Below are 19,711 nucleotides of genomic sequence, written 5' to 3'. Positions count from 1 at the left end.
ACTGGTGTGGTTTCAGTCAATTGTAGGATGGGGAAAGGTGTCCAATGAGACATGTGTGACACAACTTTCAGTCAATATACTGTCGATTGGCACAATCCGGCAGTATGCCTCATTCTGTAGGGGAGTGAAATCATGAGGCTGTCCATTAATCAGCATTGCTCTCTTTGCATAGTTGAGTGAGGTACCAAATAAACTTTACCATCAGGTGTTTGTTGTAGGGCATATTCATCTACTGAGTATGGTTGTCCATCCTCATCTCTCAAGTGAGAAAATACTTCTGAATAAAGGTCTGTAAGGCGACATTTAATAAAAGCCAAGCTGCGCTGGAACTCGACTCTTTCCTGTGCCAGGTGCTCTCTTTTGGCATGCAGCTGGTTCAGCTCTCTTTCAAGGTGAAATATGCTCTCGAGCTTCCTTTTCCTGCAGTTCTGAGCTGCCACCTTGTTCTTCCCTCTCCGTCTAATGTCCCTGACCAGTGCTAGTTGAGTCTCTGTCATAGTATACTGTGTCAGGAGCTCATTGAAGTCATCCACAGGTAGATTGATGATCTTCTCCATTGGGAAGGGGATCTTCAAAGACACGGCCCGCCGCTCATCTCTGCTTAGTGGACCTGGAGGGGAGCTACTTCCTTGTGGTTTTGCATACATGTTATATTGTGAGCTCCCTCTGCTGGACACTCCAGAGTCAATGTGCGGGTTGCCCAGAGCAGATGTCTGACCCTGCTGTTTCACTGACCGAGTCAGAGCATGAGGTTGAGTATGAGATAAAGTCGGTTGTGTTGAAAAATAAGATGGATGTGAATATGAGTGAGACGGACTCTGGTAGTCCATTGAGTAATGGACATGTGCTCTTCTGGCGTGTTCAGCCATGCTGTCTGGTTCTCCATCACTATAAGTCATGCCTATGTCTACACTCTGGTAACCTGGTGCACCACCAACAGGATTATCTGGGGAGGCCAAAGGTGGACTAGAACCCAGGGACAGACCAGAGTCCGACTCTAGATCATCACCCGGGCGAGTGTGTGAACTTTGTCCGTGTGTAGTCCACAGCATGTGCCGACGTAGATCCTGAGCGAGACAAGCGTTGGCCCTCCTGTGCCCTTGGCTGGTACCGGACATGTTCATTTGTTCCCTAAGAGCCGTGTGTGAGGGCTGTGTGTGAGAAGACATGGGGAGCATTCTTTGACTGTGCTGAGAATCAGGGTGTCCGTACATTGCCTCTGCGTTGCTGCTTGGACGATGACAGACGGGCACCACTTCAGAGTAACATCCATCGTAAGTGGCACCAGTGCTGAGCTCACAGGCAGCAGGAGGAGTCTCGGAGTGGGACTGAGCCATCTCATAGCCTCCCATAGGGACCATGGGCTCCATGTTTTGGTACTGTGCTGTTTCATAGGAGCCTGCACTGGAGACTTCAAACTCCTGCAACAAAAACAAAATGCGGCATGGCCAGTTATGAATGACCGGGACATCACTGTACATGTCACACTAACGGCAATAAAAAGATTGAAGGCAATAATCAAATTTGCAAGAACTCTGAATTAATTAGTGGAATAGTGTATTTTTCGCATTTCATCTGGCTCACTAACACAGTTTGCCCCCACTTCAGCATGCCACCCATAGCCTATGAAGGGCTCTCATAGATGTGATCAGGTTTCACCTGGAAACAGATGGCTATTGTGCGGTGCAGGGGGCCGCTAGCAACATGCAGCACTTGCCCCCTCTCACAATCTCTTCATCCTGCCATCATTCAAATGGGCCATTGTTGCCTTCCTCAGCTAAGTATTAGTTTTTCAACAGTTAGCAACACGTGAAAAGAGGAAGTATTTATTCCACTAGAATGAAACATGTTGGATTTAGTAATTTGTTTCATACAAAATAAACTGCCTCTCCATGATAACGCAGCATGAGATATTGTGATAACATTGGCATTTTTCGGGAATAGACACAACATATAGTAGCCTTTTGCCATACATAAAAATAGATGTTTACAGTGTGTCAGTGCTGAAGAGTTACCTGCAGCTCTGTGATGGCCATCAGCTCCTGCCAAGCCACATCCATCTCTGTGTCCTGAGGGGCTCCATGAGACCTGGCACCAGGGTAAGGATTTGACATGGACACTCCCCCACACAGCCTGCCTGGAGTGGCTAATACCTTGTGTAAGAAAAGACAAATTATAACCTCATTCATAAATCTATTTTAATCCAGATTATTTTGTGGTGGTTTCTGTCTTCCCAGCTCATAGCCAGACCTACCTCACAGGTTCTCCTCAGAGGGAGAACATAGTTGGCCGTGGAACACATTCAGGACAAGCTTTTGTTGCAAAAGATCAACCTGGCAAAGACACACAAACCAGTTATTATTACCTACCCGGCATCTAAACTTCACACCAGAAAGAAGAAAGAAAAAAAAAATAAAAGTAGTATCTGCGAGCCATTAAGTCACACCATACGTTCAAACACACTTTACTAATACATACAGCACATTACATAGGAGTAGACCCGCTGCTGCTAAATAAATGACTGGGTGTTCTGTAGGTTCTTTTGGAGCACATGAAGGGTTCAGTTGATTTAACTCCTCCCAACAGCTGTCCCGGGTGCAGCTATGCCAACCCCTGATAACACAATCTGCGGGAAAACAGCGCTCTCTTTAAGACACACTGGGGCCTGATGGCTGCGCTTTGGAAAAGTTGGTGTATGGCTTGCATGTTGGCAGTAATCTTTAAACTCTGTCAGTAGCCTAGTAGTAGTTTAACGTTTTAGCATCTCCAACTTGTTTTTCAGAATTTTGGAAATATTCCACTTGAGTTAAAAATGAGAATTTAAAGTTTTCAACACACAATTGAAACAGCTGCCTAAACACCAACAGAGAAGCGGACACTGAATCACTATTGAATTTATGCACTTTAAAATATACAATACACACACTTAGTTTTACCTATTTTGTTGCTTTTTATCCTGAATCTGCTTGTTTATATGAAATTAATTAAATTGCAAAGAGAAACCAAGGATGGGGCTGCAAATTAGCTTCAGATATGTACCTGTTGTATTGCTTTCCCAATTTTGAGTTGAGTTGAGCCAATAAATATGTTTGAACAAACGGGAGTCTTCTCTTCAATAAATGGGATCTCCCCAGGTGGCAGCCTTAAGCTTCTCCACTGACAATAATGCAGTAACTGCTTTGTGGTTATGACTCAGTCGAAGGTACCTTTGAAGTTAGAATTATCTCAAATTCAAAAGCTGATTAAAAATGAGTAGTCAAAGTCAGGCTAATTGGAGTGGAATATCAAACAACAGGCTGTCACACTGAGGTGTCACAGATTACAGACCTGGTTCAATGAGTTAAACTATTGCAAAATGGGGTATATTTCTGTCTAAGACATGTATTTTACAAGTAATTCTTTCTACTTGGTAATGGTGGAATCCACAAACATGTGTTTTATCTTTTTTAATCTAAGATTTGAAATACACGTTTAATTTCCTCCTGACCTTCAAAACAAACTGTTTGCATACAATTTGTAATATTGCGTATTATTTCAATGGCATCCGCCTGTAAGGCTATTTGCTATCATCTGTCGTGTGTGAATTATTTTGTAGTTTTTAAAGGTTCTGAAACACAACTATTATATCCTGCGATAACCAGCGTTGTGTTTGTGGTAAGTTTCTTAAGGCTGTTTCCTTTACTGTAAGAAATCATAATCACCAGTCAAATTTCACTGGTCCAGTCAGTTAAAAAGAAGTTGCTAAAATCAAGTCAAATTAAGTCAGCAGGATAAAACTGCTAATGAAGTGTTTCTTTGTGTTATTACTTCAACTCTATTACTTACAACTTCAATGCTTTAGAAACAATGTAATTACATCGTTCAATAGCTCACTTTGTTATATGATTATGTGTAATATCACATTACTGAAGTGATACATCTACTTAAATATACCGCTATAAAGATTAAATATAAGTGGGAACATTGTAATCTCTTAGTATGCAGTAGCTTTGCAACAGAAAAGATCTGACAAATCAGAAGAAGGGTGATGTGAATGAACATACCTGGCCAACATTCTCTGCTTCTTCAGCAGGTGATGAGGTAAAGAAAATTCAGATGTGAAGCACAATCCTGGTGGTAAGAAAAGAAAAAAATGAACAAAAGGAGAATCTGTTCTTTTTCACAGATGATGTGGTGTGGCTGACTTCTAAAGTAAAACAAATAAGGCCTTCTGCTCTTTCTCTTCTTCAACTGTCTCTCTCGCTCTCTCTCTGCTCAGCTACTCATACAGCCACCGGCATAAATGGGATGGCTCTGTTTCAGACAAACGCAATCTTCCTGTAAAGCACCCACCACATTTTTTTTGTACTCTTGTAACCTTAATAGCACACTTGCACCCCAACCTCCAAATTTCCCTTTTGCCCACATGACAAACCACAAACCAACAGTCTGACATACACCACGACAATCATTGTCAGTCGACACTGAGGTAGGCAGATGTTTACAAAACACAATAAAAAAAACTGTATGCAATTTTGATTTAAATTCTATAATGACTATACATATTAAACAGTCAGATTAAAAAGACTGAAAGTGATTGAAAAGTAGCCGGATGGTTGTCTCTGTCCAGGCCAAACCGTACAAGAACTGTGTCCTTTCAAATCCTCCAAAACGAAAGGTATGAGGAGTGTGATGTGGAGCACCTGGAGCTGGCATTGCAGTGAGGGCCCTGTTCAAGCAGGAGTGGGTTGGAGGCAGGATTGAGACTTAGTTTAGCAGAGATGGAATGTACACCCTCCGACAGGTAAGAAAGACTACATTGTTCCTCTATCTGGCAGAGCAACCGCCAAGGGAGAGAGAGGAGCAGGGGGAGAATGGAGGGGAGCGTGTCTTACATAGCAAGTGACCATTAAAATCCCTCACGAAAAAATCCCCTCATTGCCCAGATCTGAAGCACCGTGAGCAGTGAACTCACAAAGACTATGTGTTATGTAGAACTCTATTGTGCAACAGCTTTCACACAATTACTGACAGTAGAGATGTTACATAGTTATTGCTCCATAGAGCAATGTATCTTTATGCACAGTGATAGATATAGCAGCCTGTCTCACAGCGACAATGAGGATTTTGGATCTAATCGGCATCACATAAAATATTCAAGACATTCCATGCTTTGTAAAATACCCCCTGCTGTGTGTAATGCGTACAACGTAGTGGATAGATTTCATTTTTAAAAAGCATTTGTTGATTAAATCACCTGATGGACATACTGAAATATGCGTCCTATAATTCTGCCTGGCTGCGTGACTACAACATATGCTACAGCCTTGCAGAGGATATATTTTGTCTTTGTAAAACAAGCGGACGCAAATGCATGTTTGTAGAATTACTTGCATATACAAGGGATCCCCGGTCCGTCATTTGCACATAAAACAACGGCAGTGTGCAGCAAATGCAAGCAGTTTATGCTAAAAAGCATCGGACTGCATATCATTTCTTTTTCTCAGAAATGTAAAGCTGAAAACAGATGTCGCAACAACTTTCTTCCTTGAATAGCAGTTAGTGAATAACTTTTTTACACTGCTAAACAGAAAACAAAATAACTTGAGAGTCTAAACAAATCTCCAATAAACATACATATACAATATTTTCAATAATTTGAAAGGGTTCACCCTCTTTATTAATAACACAGGTGATATGTTTAAATGTATTAAATAATAATACAGGGTAAATGTACAGGGGGTTGAATAGTCTTTATCGTGGGTTCATAAAAACACTTATGATCTTTGTGATTCACAGAAGCATTCTTGACATTAAAAAGATAAAGCTGAGCTTAAGGTCTTTTTAGACACTTACAGTGGTAATTCAAGTAAACTTTGGGCTTTTTGTTATACAGGAACACAAAGAGTGTGGCGACAAATACATTTAAGGTACTTGATGAGAATGTTTGCTCTGAATGCTGACCTGAAACTTGACTTTTTTTATTATTGAATAAATGTACCTTTTAGAGCTTGTGATAACAAAAATTGAGTTTCAGTAAGGCACCGTATATTCCAAAACCATGAGAACATGGAGGGTTTTGTCTGACCCAATACAATATCACATCCCACAAAGACATAAATCTCCATGTTTTCTTTGTCATTGTTCTAAGATGGAAAAAGTAGGTGGCTGACGGAGTCAAGAAAGGTGAATGTCTACCAGGAATCAAAGAAGGGACTTCCCAACCCAAGTTCCTAGCACCCAGCCCCTGCCTCAACCACTGCCACAGCATGCCAAAGAGCACCCTGTTATTACTGCGACCACAATGGTTTCGAATCTGGACACAGTTCCCAGGTCTACGCCTACTTTCCCTGTTTGTGTTTGTTTGCTCCAATTAGTCTTTAACATCTCTGCTTTCCAGCTTGCGTGAACCTCTCAGGGCTGTCAGCCTTTTCTTTGCTGTGCACCTCGATGCTACGAACAACTCTACGTCAAAAATAGACCGGACACGTTGGCTGGGAACTGCCCACAGTTGACTCACTTAGCTCTTAATGACCACTGACTTTTATACTAGGGTGTGTTAAATTAAATGAGAGAATAAGGGTTAAATATGTTTGTCCGTTTGATTGTTCCCCACCTCCGCTATGAGTCCTGGTGTTTCCGTAGCATCTTATTTGTTCATTAAAGATGAAGATATGTGGCATCTTTGGTTTTGTTTTAACATTCAAAAGGCTGTAATAGACATAAAGTGGAAAACCACCTCACTACTAAACAAAATGAATGTGTGCCTTGGGTTGTGGTATCAAAGAGGGAATATTTTTGGAGTCAGCTTCTGGGAAAGGAAAAAAAAAGAGAGGGCAGATGGAGTATTATTTCTTTACTTACTGATAAACTATCTGAAGTGTAAAAAATAGTTACATTATAATTTTTGTTCTATTGTTAATATTCGGCTTCAATAAAAACAACACTGAAAATAATTAAAGACATAAAAATGGTCATATGTGCAATTGTTTATCGTGGTAGTCAACTGGAAAGGGTTTTTCAATTCGGTCCACCTACAGTATGTAGATGCTAATACCCATTTTCACATACTTTCCTAATTCTATTGTGGACAATATTGAGATGTTTATTTTAATTTGTACATTTGTGATCTTTTTCAAATGAGCAGGATGCAAACTGATTTACTGGACACATTCATCAGAGCAACTGTAGATGTTGATCGGAATCAGAGATAACGTTTCCATTATTGTTTCTTAAAACGTCTGTCACGATAGTTATCGCCACCTGAAACCAAATGAGGAACCTGAAGATGCCGCATCATTCTTCTGAATGTCTCAATAAGATGGGCGCTTATCTCAAGATGTTAAGATTAAGATAATGTTTTGTAACAACAGTATTGTATTTCTTAATTATTTTATGATTATTTTTATCCTTACGTTTTTTATTAAAGCATTTGCATATTATATTACTGGTGATAGAAAATAAAATTGTTTGTGTGCATGTGTGTATATATATAGGTCATTGCATACATGCGATAAGGCAGTCAAGTCTGTAATACAGACACAAAGAGGGAAGGTAAGGAAAGGAGGATGTTGGTTGGCGGAAGCTCTGCTTAATGCTGATAAAAGTAGCACTTGGTTCTTCGGAAGGGAACTGCTAACTGCTGTGGTTGCTGGCATAAAGCTGAGAAGAGGGGAGCAGCACATTACTTCATTTCTCTATCTATTGCTGTTAGTCATTTCTACTTTTTAATCTTCGTGAGCATTTGACAGATCCAGTAATAGATGGTTAATATTTGCTGAACTTTAAGCTGCATTATTAGTCACTTGAACAGTTTCCTCACCTCGTGCTTTGAGGATTTATGTCTCATTCATGCTTTAGTCTTCAAGGTCCTTTAACTATGAAGTGCACACAACCTATTTAAAAGAAAGTTAGTGAAATTCCATTTTCAAGCCAGCACCATTAGAAGTAGGCCAGTCATTTTGCATGTTAATTTATCACAAATGTTGATTCATCATTCAACTTTCATTCATCACCATCACCAACTCTCCCAGCATAATCTTAACAGTGATGATTTTCAAACACATATAGGTATGAATTTGTACGATGTTTAAAATGAGATGGCATGATAATGGCATCAAAGAATCTTTTAACCTATAGTCTAAGTGTGAGCAAGTTCAAGGCAGCATACTGTTTCCTCTCTGGTCGGGTAAGTTTTGAAATCTTAGTGGCTGAATTGTGTAAACATAGTGCAGTATTGCAACATTTCATGGTTGTCCGCAGTGGTGGTGTTATGAATGCATCTCAGTATAGTTTGTAGCTTTTAACCATATACTGTTTGCAGTGAAATAATAGCTGTGCACCACTTGCTTTCAAAACTGTAGGCCTACAAATTCCCGTATTATTTCAAACTCAAGTCCAAAAATATCTTACAGTAAGGCCGAACAGTGATGTAATTCATGGAGTGAGATACAGGGAAATCCCCATCAGCCTGTGTTTCCAGATGCTTCCCAGAAGTGGCAACGAAGATAATTGGGGTTGGTTAAATGTAGGAGGATCCTGAAAAAAGATGTTGATGAGTACAAGGAAGCTAGCAAGGCTTGTAAATGAGAAGATTGTTTTTTGTTGTTACCATGCAGCCCTGTGGAAAAAAAGTGTTCAGTCAATAATGATAATGATTGGTTTAGGGCCCATAGTAGAGGTTTACACTCTGACATTAACCTGAATTGCCTACTGTAGTTCATTAGAATATGTAGAAAAGAGTTTATATAGGCACCATTGCTGGGGATCTACATCTGGGAATTACAGAACAAATAACCTTTATGTTTTACTTTCACGATAGAAGGAACAGGGTAAGGGGGACAGCTGTAATGTTAATTTACAGTAGGCTAGCAGTAGACAGAAAAAATACAGAGATAAAGTTAGTGGAGGACAACATACAATGTTTGACTTTACATGACATTATCAAGTTGCAACTTTGCCCACTGAAGGGACACATGTGTTACAGATACTCGTGAGTCTGAATGGCATACATTTAATGTATTGTATTTCCTGGCTCCGCGCTGTGTAGTAGCTCTTTGACCTAGTCCGCAGTACGCATGGCTCTGTATCAGCCAATGGGAAAGCGCCTTATTTACTGTACTCATGACGCGTCCGCTGCGCAGCCGCAGTCTGCTAGCTAGTTTGCTAACAAGAAAGAAGATGGATTCTCCAATACTGGTAATGTTAGCGCATGAATTCATATGCCACAGTATATGTGTCATTCAGGCTTTTAATTGTAACTTCTTCGCATTAATATATGTGGTTGTTTCTCGAAACTTCATAATCTAGTTGTGGAGTTAACTCGACAGGGAGCTAACTAAAGTAAACGGTTGTTGGCTAACAAGCTAACTTGGCCTCAGAGACGTTAGCTTCGCGTGTAACGTTGTGTTACACACGAAGTGATGTCGGTGATGTGGAAGTGTCATGTCTTGTGTCATCGCGAACGAGCAGTCATTATTACTATTTGTGTTCAATTGGTGACTCTGATCGGATTGTGTTTTCATTCATCCCTTGTTAGCGCATCCACCGCCGTCCTGCCAAAGTTTCATGTTATGTTAGCAGTTAATGTTTCGATTGTTGACTTCTCGATACGTGTGTTAAATGATACTCGTGTACATTGAGTCGGTGCTTAACGTCTTCTGTCTTAACAGGAACCATCCTTGTACACTGTCAAAGCTGTTCTGATTCTGGACAACGATGGAGACAGGCTGTATGCCAAGGTACGATAGAGACAACTGTACATCCACGTTACCATTATTAGTTAAACATTTCTTAACAGACCGTCTTGGTCCTGGGCCAGCTGCTTTAAAAGGCTCCGCCTTATCAACAAATCGCACACTAAAACCAGCCCTGGTTTACATTACCACAGTACCTTTTGCACTACCCTCATTCCCACTAAACCAAAATAAAGTAACTATATATATTGCTTTATTGTATTGTGTTCTATGCTCTTTTAAATATTTGTATATACACAGTATGTTTTATGTGTGTGTAGGGGCCTAAATACACACACACAAAAAAAACTTTTTTTTCGTAAAGTTGTGCTTAAGGTGTGTTTTGGTTAAAAAGTTAAAAAGTCCATTTAATTGAATTGTAACCATGTGGTGAATTCAGCAGCGAGCTCTTCTGTCACATGTAGATCATTTTCCGGCATCCCATTAAATAAGAACTCAGAACAATTACAATCCTCAGCATGCTCCCATTACACTTTTGATTAACTTATTTCCATTCATTCTTGGTTGTAAAACAATTGAATGTCCGCACAACAGTTCAAAGTACCCCATTAGTTAACTTACTAGCTCGCTGACTCACCACTTGGCATTTTTCTCTTGCATGTATTGAACAAATTAATGGATTTATTTGAATATTTTACAACCCTACCGCTGAACTTGTAACCAATAACAAATGTAACCAACTTTAAAGTACTGTCTCTGACTCCAAAACTTAATGTAGCTCATTCCTCTGTGCCATTGACTGCAGTTTTTACTTCAAAACTACTTAAAGCACACAAAGATCCACACTGTTGCATCAGGTGATATGTTCTTTACATATCACCTGATATTACCTTGAGCATGTCACGGGCACTGCAGTTTGTTTTCAGTCAATTCACCGTCCTGACGCTGCAAATACTGACACATGCATCAACAGTGCTCGTTGATTTCAACATTTTTTACTTTTTTTGTTTGTTTGTTTGTTATAGATTTAATTGCACAGTGTCACAGACCGACAGTGGAAAGTATTTAGAGATTGACTAATGCGCTGTTGGTTTTGGTCTTTTTATTGGATTTGTTGACGATAAGAAAAATATTAAATACCGCCAGCCTTATTCTATTAACTAAAATTCAAACAACTTAAATTGGGCCTTGGGTTATAGGTTTACATGGCAACATATAATAACGTCTTCACTTTACATTCATCTACAGTATTATGATGACACGTACCCAACGGTGAAAGAGCAGAAGGCGTTTGAGAAGAACATATTCAACAAAACACACAGGACGGACAGTAAGATATCTTTCCTACGTTAAAGATTAAAGACGCTTTCCTCCCTCAGTACGTCTCATAACACGCTTTGGTTGCTTTCTGTGTGTCTGTAGGTGAGATAGCTTTACTCGAAGGCCTCACCGTCGTCTACAAGAGCAACATAGACCTCTTCTTTTATGTGATTGGAAGTTCCCATGAAAATGAGGTAAGCCTAATTTTAGGATTTTATAACAAACCATTATTAAATGAGTCTTAATTTTGCACGGTCCATTCTGTAGTCATTTAATTTATTTTAACTTTTTACCAACTGCAGTTTGGTGTTAAAATTGAAAAACAACATAATTAAATTGATCAGAGATGTTTTCACTTAACTGGAGAATGTGTTGTCTTTCGTGCTATTCAACAGTGTTTCCTCAAGGCTCAGAATTTTGGGGATTATTTGGGAAACCAATATTGTGGTATACAGTACATGTTTCTATAGAAACTAAATGATAATGTGTGTCAATGTGAACTCATCTGTCTATATTTCTTTTATGTTTAACAAATAATTAAATGAACTTCATCCATCATGAAATCGGGTGTTATTTATACTCTCGATGTGTTCTTTATTTATAACTACAATAGTCGAGTCTGCACAGACGGACACAAGTTCGTCTTAGCTGGAAAACGATGTGCCTCGAGGTCCTAAGAAATATTGTAAAAACCATAACAAGTGATTCCACACATGCTATTTCCTGAATGATTTTCTCCAGATGATAGAATAACGATGTGGGCTCATTAGACATGAACAGAATCTAATATATTCTTTTATCCTCAACAGCTAATGCTGATGGCTGTTCTAAACTGCCTTTTTGATTCGCTCAGTCAGATGTTGAGGTACGTCTTGACAGCTGTTATTTTTCTGCAAAACTTCCAACAAAACTTTTTTTTGTGCAAATGTTTTCCTGATGTCTAGAAAGTTAAGCTTGACATGTATGGTTGTTGTGTTTTTTTTACTCCGTAGAAAGAATGTAGAGAGAAGGGCTTTGTTGGAGAATATGGAGGGGCTCTTCCTGGCTGTGGATGAAATTGTAGATGGAGGGTAAGCAGCTTGAAACTTGTTTTAAGTCTTATTAAAAAAGAGCAGGATGTCTCTGGGATTAATAATTGTTGGTCCGTCTCTTTGCTGCCTACTGCAGGGTGATCCTGGAGAGTGACCCACAACAGGTTGTGCACCGTGTGGCTCTCAGAGTAAGCTCCTCTCCTCTCCTTTCAGAAATATGCAACAGTTTGATGTTGGTTATGTCTGATACTAACGTAACATAATTGTTCCTGTAGGGGGATGATGTGCCTTTGACAGAGCAGACAGTCACCCAGGTGAGAAAAACCTTCCTTGCATCTCTCTCTGCTATAAAGTTTTAAAGCTCCATTAGTTTATTGACTGTTAAAGCTCATTAATTCAGAACCTATGACTACAAGGGCATTGTTATAGCGTCATTCTCCTCTACTCCTACTTTATCACGCAAGTCTAAGCCGTCATATTTTCAGGGGCGGAACAAAACACAACCATATTTTTTCCTAATTTTCACATGACATGTCCTTTTGATGATGGACGGCCATCAATCAAAAATCTTTTATGAAGAAAAACACAGCAAAGAGTGATCAAATTGATCACCATATTGCAGCAGCACCACAGGTGAAAAGGTGCAGCATAAAACCGCTCTGGAGACCTACTTTATATCGTGTCAATGTTCACCTATTGCTTGGATTTCGGTAAACTTTTAGATACAAAGCTGCTCTAGAGGCTCGTGCCTGAAAGTAATTCATTCAAGTCACACATGGCACAATAGTGGACAAGACTTTTGACATTTGTTTTTCTAGGCCGTGGTGATCAGAAAGGAAAAATAAACATTGTAAACGACAAAGTTTAGAAAAAGAAAAAAATACACTTTACCTTACAAATAAAATGCATTTAATTCGATTTTTTTAAAGTTGTCATCCATCTTTACAACAGCCTCTGATACGTTAACATTATTAATGTAATTATTCTTTCTAATTGAGTCACCTCTCCACTTCATACATGCTGTCTTTGCTCCTTGCTCATCACCTACTTGGGCAGCTGCTCCTACTGAGCTACAGACATAATATATGACTTCCAAAAAATAGACTCTTTCAAGAATGTGTTGAGTGACCACAGTGGTGGTCCGATAATGTGTAAAATAACACGGCATTTCAACAATGCCAGTGTTTAAGATGTTTTCAAATTTATATTGATTTTCCAACATGATTACACAATAAATATTTGTAACATAACGTCTTAATTTACGACTTAATATAGATTATCTGAAAAAAATCACTTGCATTATTTTTTCTTATGTCCTCCATCTCCTGTAGTTTGTGTGAGTGTGTGTGTGTGTGTGTGTGTCCCTCAGTAAATTAGGCCCTTTCATGTATTGCATTATCTTCTATGAGTAACAGTGTACATGACTAAAAGTTATTCATTGTAAAGGTGTCGGTGTAGCCAACAGTGGTTCCTATCGTTTGGTTCTTACATGAGTCGTGTCTGTGTGTGTGTGAGCTCCTCTTGATTAATGTTGTCATTTAAGAGGCCTGAGACTGGCTACCACCATCCCTCATCTAGCCAGGATTAATGGCTCTCCCCAATCCCCATACTTTATGGTTATGATTCTCGTTCATGTTTTTTAGTGCATGTGAGCGCTCCTCTGCTCTCACGCAGCCCTTCCCTCCCGCTGCTAAAGTTTTGTCATTTGAGTGATCTGCTCGGTTCAAACCTAGTTTTCATCCGCAGGTTCTTCAGTCTGCCAAAGAACAGATCAAGTGGTCGCTTCTCCGGTAAAGTCCCCGCTGCACCAGTCCACCAGTGAGCCGCTGTCGAGCCCAGTCTTTGTGGCACTGATCCGCATACTCCTTTTCCTCTGATTTCCACTCCTTCAATTGAAGTTGTAAGGAGTACCACTGGCTGATCCAGTCACACTCCCAGGATTAGTGCTCGACAAAGTTTCATTTTCCTATCTTTTTCTTTATTTTTTATTTTTTGCACGGACTTGCATTTGTATGAGCTAATCAACACGAGGATAAGAAGTGGTGTACATTCCAGTACTGCCTGTTTTGTTAGTTTGTTTTCCCATTAAGGCATCTAGGTGTTAATTATACCAGTGAGTCGGTCTCGTATCTAAACCTCATCATAGCCTGTTGCAACATTCCACGTGTATCCTTGAACAATAATTTTTGACAGCACCGTCATCTTACTGTACAAAGTATTGAGGCACTATATGATTTACATGAATATTGTGATTTAAAAAAAAGGTGTACAACTTGTACTGTAGTCATACCAACAATCTCAAAGGTATGTTGTGAATACATGTTGTCCGGGGATCTTCCATTCATCAGATACTTACAATAAATATTTGTTGACACCAATATGTGAACAGCCGTGATCCATTAATTGCCATTCATTTTAGGAATGCGTTATTGACGTGAACTCTATAATTTAAAAGCATTTGTCGTACTTTTTTCTATCTGTAAATGTAGCAGGTTTTTAAGAGTTGTCTTTTTCCAGAGCTGCCATGCTGTGCGCTCTTTGTTCTTCAAAGATCTCCGCAAGAGCCAGAGACGCTTGAGCAAGTGCTCCATCTCCTGGCGTCTGCAGCAAACTGCGAGGCTGAGGTTCATAAATACTGAAGACAAGAAGGCAGAGTGGGGAGGAGACTCATTCATGCCGCTGTGATCGGGAGCTTACACTGTACTATGTTGCTGTGACATGCGGATAAGTTTTATGGAGTCATACTTGATTAATTTCTGCTCTGTAGAGAGCCACATGAATTGTGTGCTTCGATGTATGCACACCCACCTTCAAACACTAACCCCGTACTCTCATTGTAATGCAAATGAAGGGTACACTACAGAGAGAAATGGATGTGAGAAAGGGCACTACATCATGTTGGTACCTGATGCATATTCCAGGAGTAGAAATGATCTATCTGCATTCTTCCAGCCAGGTAGCTACATATGCTCTCATGATGAACACTTGAAGGTATTTTTCCTGGGAGAGATTTGTGTTGGGTGTGCAACCAACAGATCCAACCATGCTTAATTTGAACCACATTAGGTCGGTATTACAGATCATGTCTCCTTCCTTTCTTGTCTGTACAATCGGACGCCAACATCTACTGCAATTGGCATGCAGTGACATGTCTGTTGGACTGAGTAAAAGGTAATTTAGCTACCGTTTGTAGCAAGTTTGTTTTGTTTCTTTCTCTCTATACCTAAATGAGTCACTTGGCCAAGGCATCAAAGTGAGAAGCCGATGGAGTGAATGCTCTTGATGTAGAGATGTCTTTGGCCCGGAGCAGTTTGTGGAAAAGATCACACAGATTGGGGATTTTCAGAATGCGGAATGTAAATCAGAGCATTTCACCCGTGTGTCTGCCAGACAGGGACGTTTCACACCTCTTCCAAATAATCAGTTAAATCTTGCAATTATTGCACCACACAAAAATTTTCGTACAGAAAATAGCCCAAAGGAAAACAGTCATTTTGAGGCACAGAAATACTGCAATTTATTCTGTACATTCTGGAGGGTTTGTGGAGCTGTTTTTTTTAAAATTTGTATGAGGAAATTACATTGTAGTTATTCTGGGGCAGATGGCTTACTTGATGTCAGTTATTACTGCACATGAAATACCCGAGGAACAGCTCTCTGCATATTGTATTTCAACGCCAGTTAACAGACAACAACAGCCGATACCAAAAAGGCAACAGAATGTGTGTGTTCACGCCTGGATGCATGCGTGTGGGTTGATGTTTTCACATAACAGAGGGGAGTGTAGTCAATGAAACTGTTATTGACTCTGACCTGTGGACCTATTGTCTTGGCTTTGCGTCAGTTTGATTCAGCCCCTGAATCTGTGTCTCTTTATTGCTGCAGAGATAGCATGGATGGAGGCCATGTTGATGCTACTTTCAAAGGGTTTTACTGGAGAGAGAGCAGCAAGAAAGGGAATGGTAATCATTCTAAATGGACTCCATTATCGCACCCGTTTACTGTTATCGCACTAGTTTGCTGGTATAATGAGGAGCTTCTGTCTCAGTGTGTGGTTACAGTGAGGGAGAGGCAAACATGAAGGTTAAAGAGGACGAGGTTAGCAGAAGCAGACGGCAATAAATGTGATTAGATGAGATCCCAGCGAGGGCCCGGTGGGAAAGGGAGAGGGTTAAAACAGATCCCACCCAAGGTGCCTGTCCAGAGCCTCACTTTTCATCTCGATTGCCCTGCAGCACCGTCCGGGGCGCAGTGACTTGCTTTCATCCGCTAATTACAGTTGCACCATCATAAAAAAAAAAAACAGCGAGGTAATTTATATTAATTATACAGGCACGAGTATAACCGTTTGAAACGCCATGGCTTGACATGCTGTACATAACATGCAGTAAAATTGTCAGAGACGTGTGGGCTAGAGCCTTGTAATTGATCGATGCATACAGTGAAAGAGTCGCTCGCTTTCTCTTGTGTGTATGTGTGTGAGTGGATTGTGTGAATTAGAGTCAATAAATTATCATCATCAGTAAGCTTACAGAGTCTTTATGTCATAGTCAATGGGCCTCAGCACCCATCCAATGGCTTGCCCTGCTAAAGAGAAACAACACCGGGGACAACCAATGACAGCATGTTGGATGCAGCACAGTAAACATATTAAAGGAAGTGTCATTATATTGTCCGAGCCGGACAGAGGCCAAGACCCACATGATGTTTAATGACCCAGTGTATTAAAATTAACAAGGCCATTTTACTTCTACTGCTTTCACATTTCCATCGAGTAGATAATGCATAAATTTAACATAATGATATTAACATAATGTCAGGAAAAACGACATGAGATCAGACCGCTCGTTGTTTATTGTTGAGCTGCATTTTCTCATTTTTCAAGATAAAGTCAACCACCCTCATACCCGCAGAATCATTAGATACTTTTGAAATGTTTATAATGATTAAAGGCTGCTCAAAGCGCATATAATTGTGTGTGTGTGCATGCAGAGAGGAGGTGTGAGCCCAGTCCTGCTCCCTTTGCCTCAGCAGCATCTCGGCAGGCTGACGTGGTTTATGGCTCCAGTTGCCCTCTCTGGGTCTGTTTATGGATTCCCATAGAACAGAGAATCATGGCCACTACAGGAAAAGCCAGCCAAAAACAACACCTCCACCATTGCACTCCTGCCTGCCTTCGCAATAACTCAACGCGCTGTTTATGTTTCCGAAGAAAAAAAAGTATTCATAGTAATGACATAAGATGACTGTAAATTCTGATGCTAATGTTTAGTTTTTTTGTGGTTGATGTAAGATAAAAATGTCACCACAAATGTGGCTGGTTTATTGGATGTCGTTACAGGTTGGTGAAGAAAAAAAATTGTGGGCTTTGTTAAGGGAATGCTTTTTTCCTTTGGTTTGGAGTAGCATTGCCTTTGCACGACCAGTTATTTTATGATACCTGTAAGATTTATGACATGAAAATGTTCAACTTTGATAGGATAATGAAAGCGCACCACCAAGGGCATTGTTAATCGAGGAAATATTCTACCTGATGTGTTTTCCCTCTGCTGTTTCCCCCCCACAGTTCTCTTGTGCCAGTGCAGTGCATTACTCTTTACTGAACGTATGCTTTAGAAGAGTGATAGTGGATGTGAAAAGACTCTGTGGTCAAAGGGTGGTAGGGGTTAGATGCAGCAGTACCATGTTGTGTTTCTTTGTGGTTCGATGGCCATAGTGTAGTTGCTCAGAGTTGCTTTGCCGTAGGGGCAACTCCATCATCCTCTGAAGCTGCACAACTGGGGCACATCTGGTTTCTGGATGTGCTCGACTGGTCCCTCCCTGTAGTCCAGAGGGCAGCGTGTAGCTGGGCGCCTGTCGCTGCCATTGGGGGTGCTGTGTCATAACAGTCAGAGGTTACTAGATTACTGATGTTATCAACAGTCAACAGTCAACACCAGGTTCTGGTCTCAAAAGGATGCAAAGGAGAGCCATTCGTCATCTTCACTGTACACAGTCCACATCAGACACCGCCATGTTGGCCCGTAAAGCTTTATGAGTGTTTCTCCTGGTTGTTCAACTCCCACTGCATCCATTAGGAAAACATGTCTGTTTCTCCTTTTTTTTTTTATGGCCACGTTTGGTCTTGTTTTGCTGGGAAAAAAATCCTCTGTAAACGCTTCACTGTTTTACTACTGCATGTGTGTATGCAGGTTTGCAGCAGAACCGAAGAATGTAAAGAAAAGCATTTTTCTGTTGCATAGCTCTGAACCCTCCATTTGTTCCCTCCTTCCTCTGTCATCTACTCTTTCTCACTTTCTCCCCTCCCTCCCCGTGGATTCCCCAACCACACCACAACACCGTTAACAGACGCGGCCTTGACAGATTTACTGCCATCGTCTTTCCATTGGCCGCCAGCATGACAGCAGAGATTTAATGCCGCCTTCTCATTGGCCAAGACTTGACAGGTTAATTTATGGGTGCACTGTGATTTGATGCCTTCTGCCTTTGAAGTGAGTTACAGCTCTGTCGCTTATAGGACACAGAAACGGTGTCAGGTTGCAATCGTAAAATCGTATCCCTGAAGGGAGGTGCGCTGGAGTATAATAGTCCTGACGTCATGAGAGGAGAAGAAACCTTCTTGGGAGCAAAGACGGAGAGAAGAGAGAAATGTGTGATGGTATAAATTGCTCGGTGTCTATCCCCAAAATGCTTTCAATAGTTCACAAAATATTCTGCTAATGCCAAAGACATAAATTCAGTTGTGTTGCAAAGAGAGAGGAATGGAAAATGTGTGTGATTGTGCAAGTCTGCATGCATCCAGTCACATCTTGCTTCTCGTTTGAGCTTTTTCTACCTGCATGGGAATGTGCATTTGTCTTTTTCCTCTTCTGTCATTCCTCATCTTTAATGTTCACCAGGTTTTTGCTTGACTTTAGGGTCAGAAGTGACTGAGTAAATTACACATATATATCACAGCTGATCAACAGCGGCACACTGCCAAAGTCACTTTGGCGTCCGACTACTGTATCTGCTCAGTGCAGCTCCAGCATTCGTGCAACGCCATCATCTATCTGCGGCCTATCTCTTCATCCACTTGACAGTTTATCCTGACAAGATCAAGAAGAGCGAGAGCGCGAGGCCCTGTTAACAGCCTTAACCCGAAACCTCTAAGGGTGAAAAGCATGGCTGCCACTGCCCTGTCTATCAACCCCGAGTGAATTCATGCTTCCTTTCCCTTGGATATCAAATCCCTCTCTTTACTCTTTCACTTCACACTTGAGGTCGTCTGCTCAAGTGGAAAATTGTCGGGAAATAAAGAGAGAGAGAGGAAATCCCTGGACTTTCCTTGTCAAGTGAGATTGCATCATTTCATCAGAGACCTTCTCATGAACTTGATAACTTGGGGTTACACACATGCCCTCTGACAGTGAGCCATGTAAGGGAAAGAAAACAGGTTTTTCATCTTTAAGAGACATGATCCCTCTGAACTCAGAGGAATGACGGATAGTTTGGCGGTGTGTTTGAAGAGGTTGGGAGGAATATACTTGTATAGAGTTAACCATTTCACTGAGGTCTTTTCTGTAGAATCATGCTTTATGTGTGCTCTGCTGTTTGTAGTATAACCTTTATATGATTGTAACTCTTTTTGGACTGGCAAAATTACATTTTTAGTAAAGGTTCTATGAAATCTACGGCTTCGAGGTG

The 19,711-nt window shown here is 40.6% G+C and overlaps 2 protein-coding genes across 2 annotated transcripts; one reads left to right on the top strand and one right to left on the bottom strand.

Annotated features, from left to right (window-relative positions):
• Window positions 1-94: 94 nt before the first annotated feature.
• nfe2 (nuclear factor, erythroid 2) lies at window positions 95-2,453 on the bottom strand. The gene is made up of 3 exons (XM_079180995.1): window positions 2,255-2,453; window positions 2,016-2,153; window positions 95-1,421 (listed from the first exon to the last, which is right to left on the bottom strand). The coding sequence occupies exons 1-3, from the start codon at window positions 2,300-2,302 to the stop codon at window positions 150-152; spliced, it is 1,458 nt and encodes a 485-aa protein (XP_079037121.1). The 5' UTR covers window positions 2,303-2,453; the 3' UTR covers window positions 95-149.
• A 6,659-nt stretch (window positions 2,454-9,112) lies between these two features.
• Window positions 9,113-14,397, top strand: copz1 (COPI coat complex subunit zeta 1). The gene is made up of 9 exons (XM_079168786.1): window positions 9,113-9,177; window positions 9,651-9,719; window positions 10,923-11,004; window positions 11,097-11,188; window positions 11,804-11,859; window positions 11,987-12,064; window positions 12,162-12,213; window positions 12,301-12,339; window positions 13,772-14,397. Exons 1-9 carry the CDS (start codon window positions 9,160-9,162, stop codon window positions 13,817-13,819), a joined length of 534 nt encoding a protein of 177 aa, XP_079024912.1. The 5' UTR covers window positions 9,113-9,159; the 3' UTR covers window positions 13,820-14,397.
• The last annotated feature ends 5,314 nt before the right edge of the window (window positions 14,398-19,711 follow it).

This window comes from Pholis gunnellus, assembly GCF_910591455.1.
Source record: "Pholis gunnellus genome assembly, chromosome: 2".
In the NCBI taxonomy this organism is placed as follows: Eukaryota; Metazoa; Chordata; class Actinopteri; order Perciformes; family Pholidae; genus Pholis; species Pholis gunnellus.
Note: the sequence above shows the minus strand (reverse complement) of the source record. Positions and strands in the feature narration are given on the sequence as shown.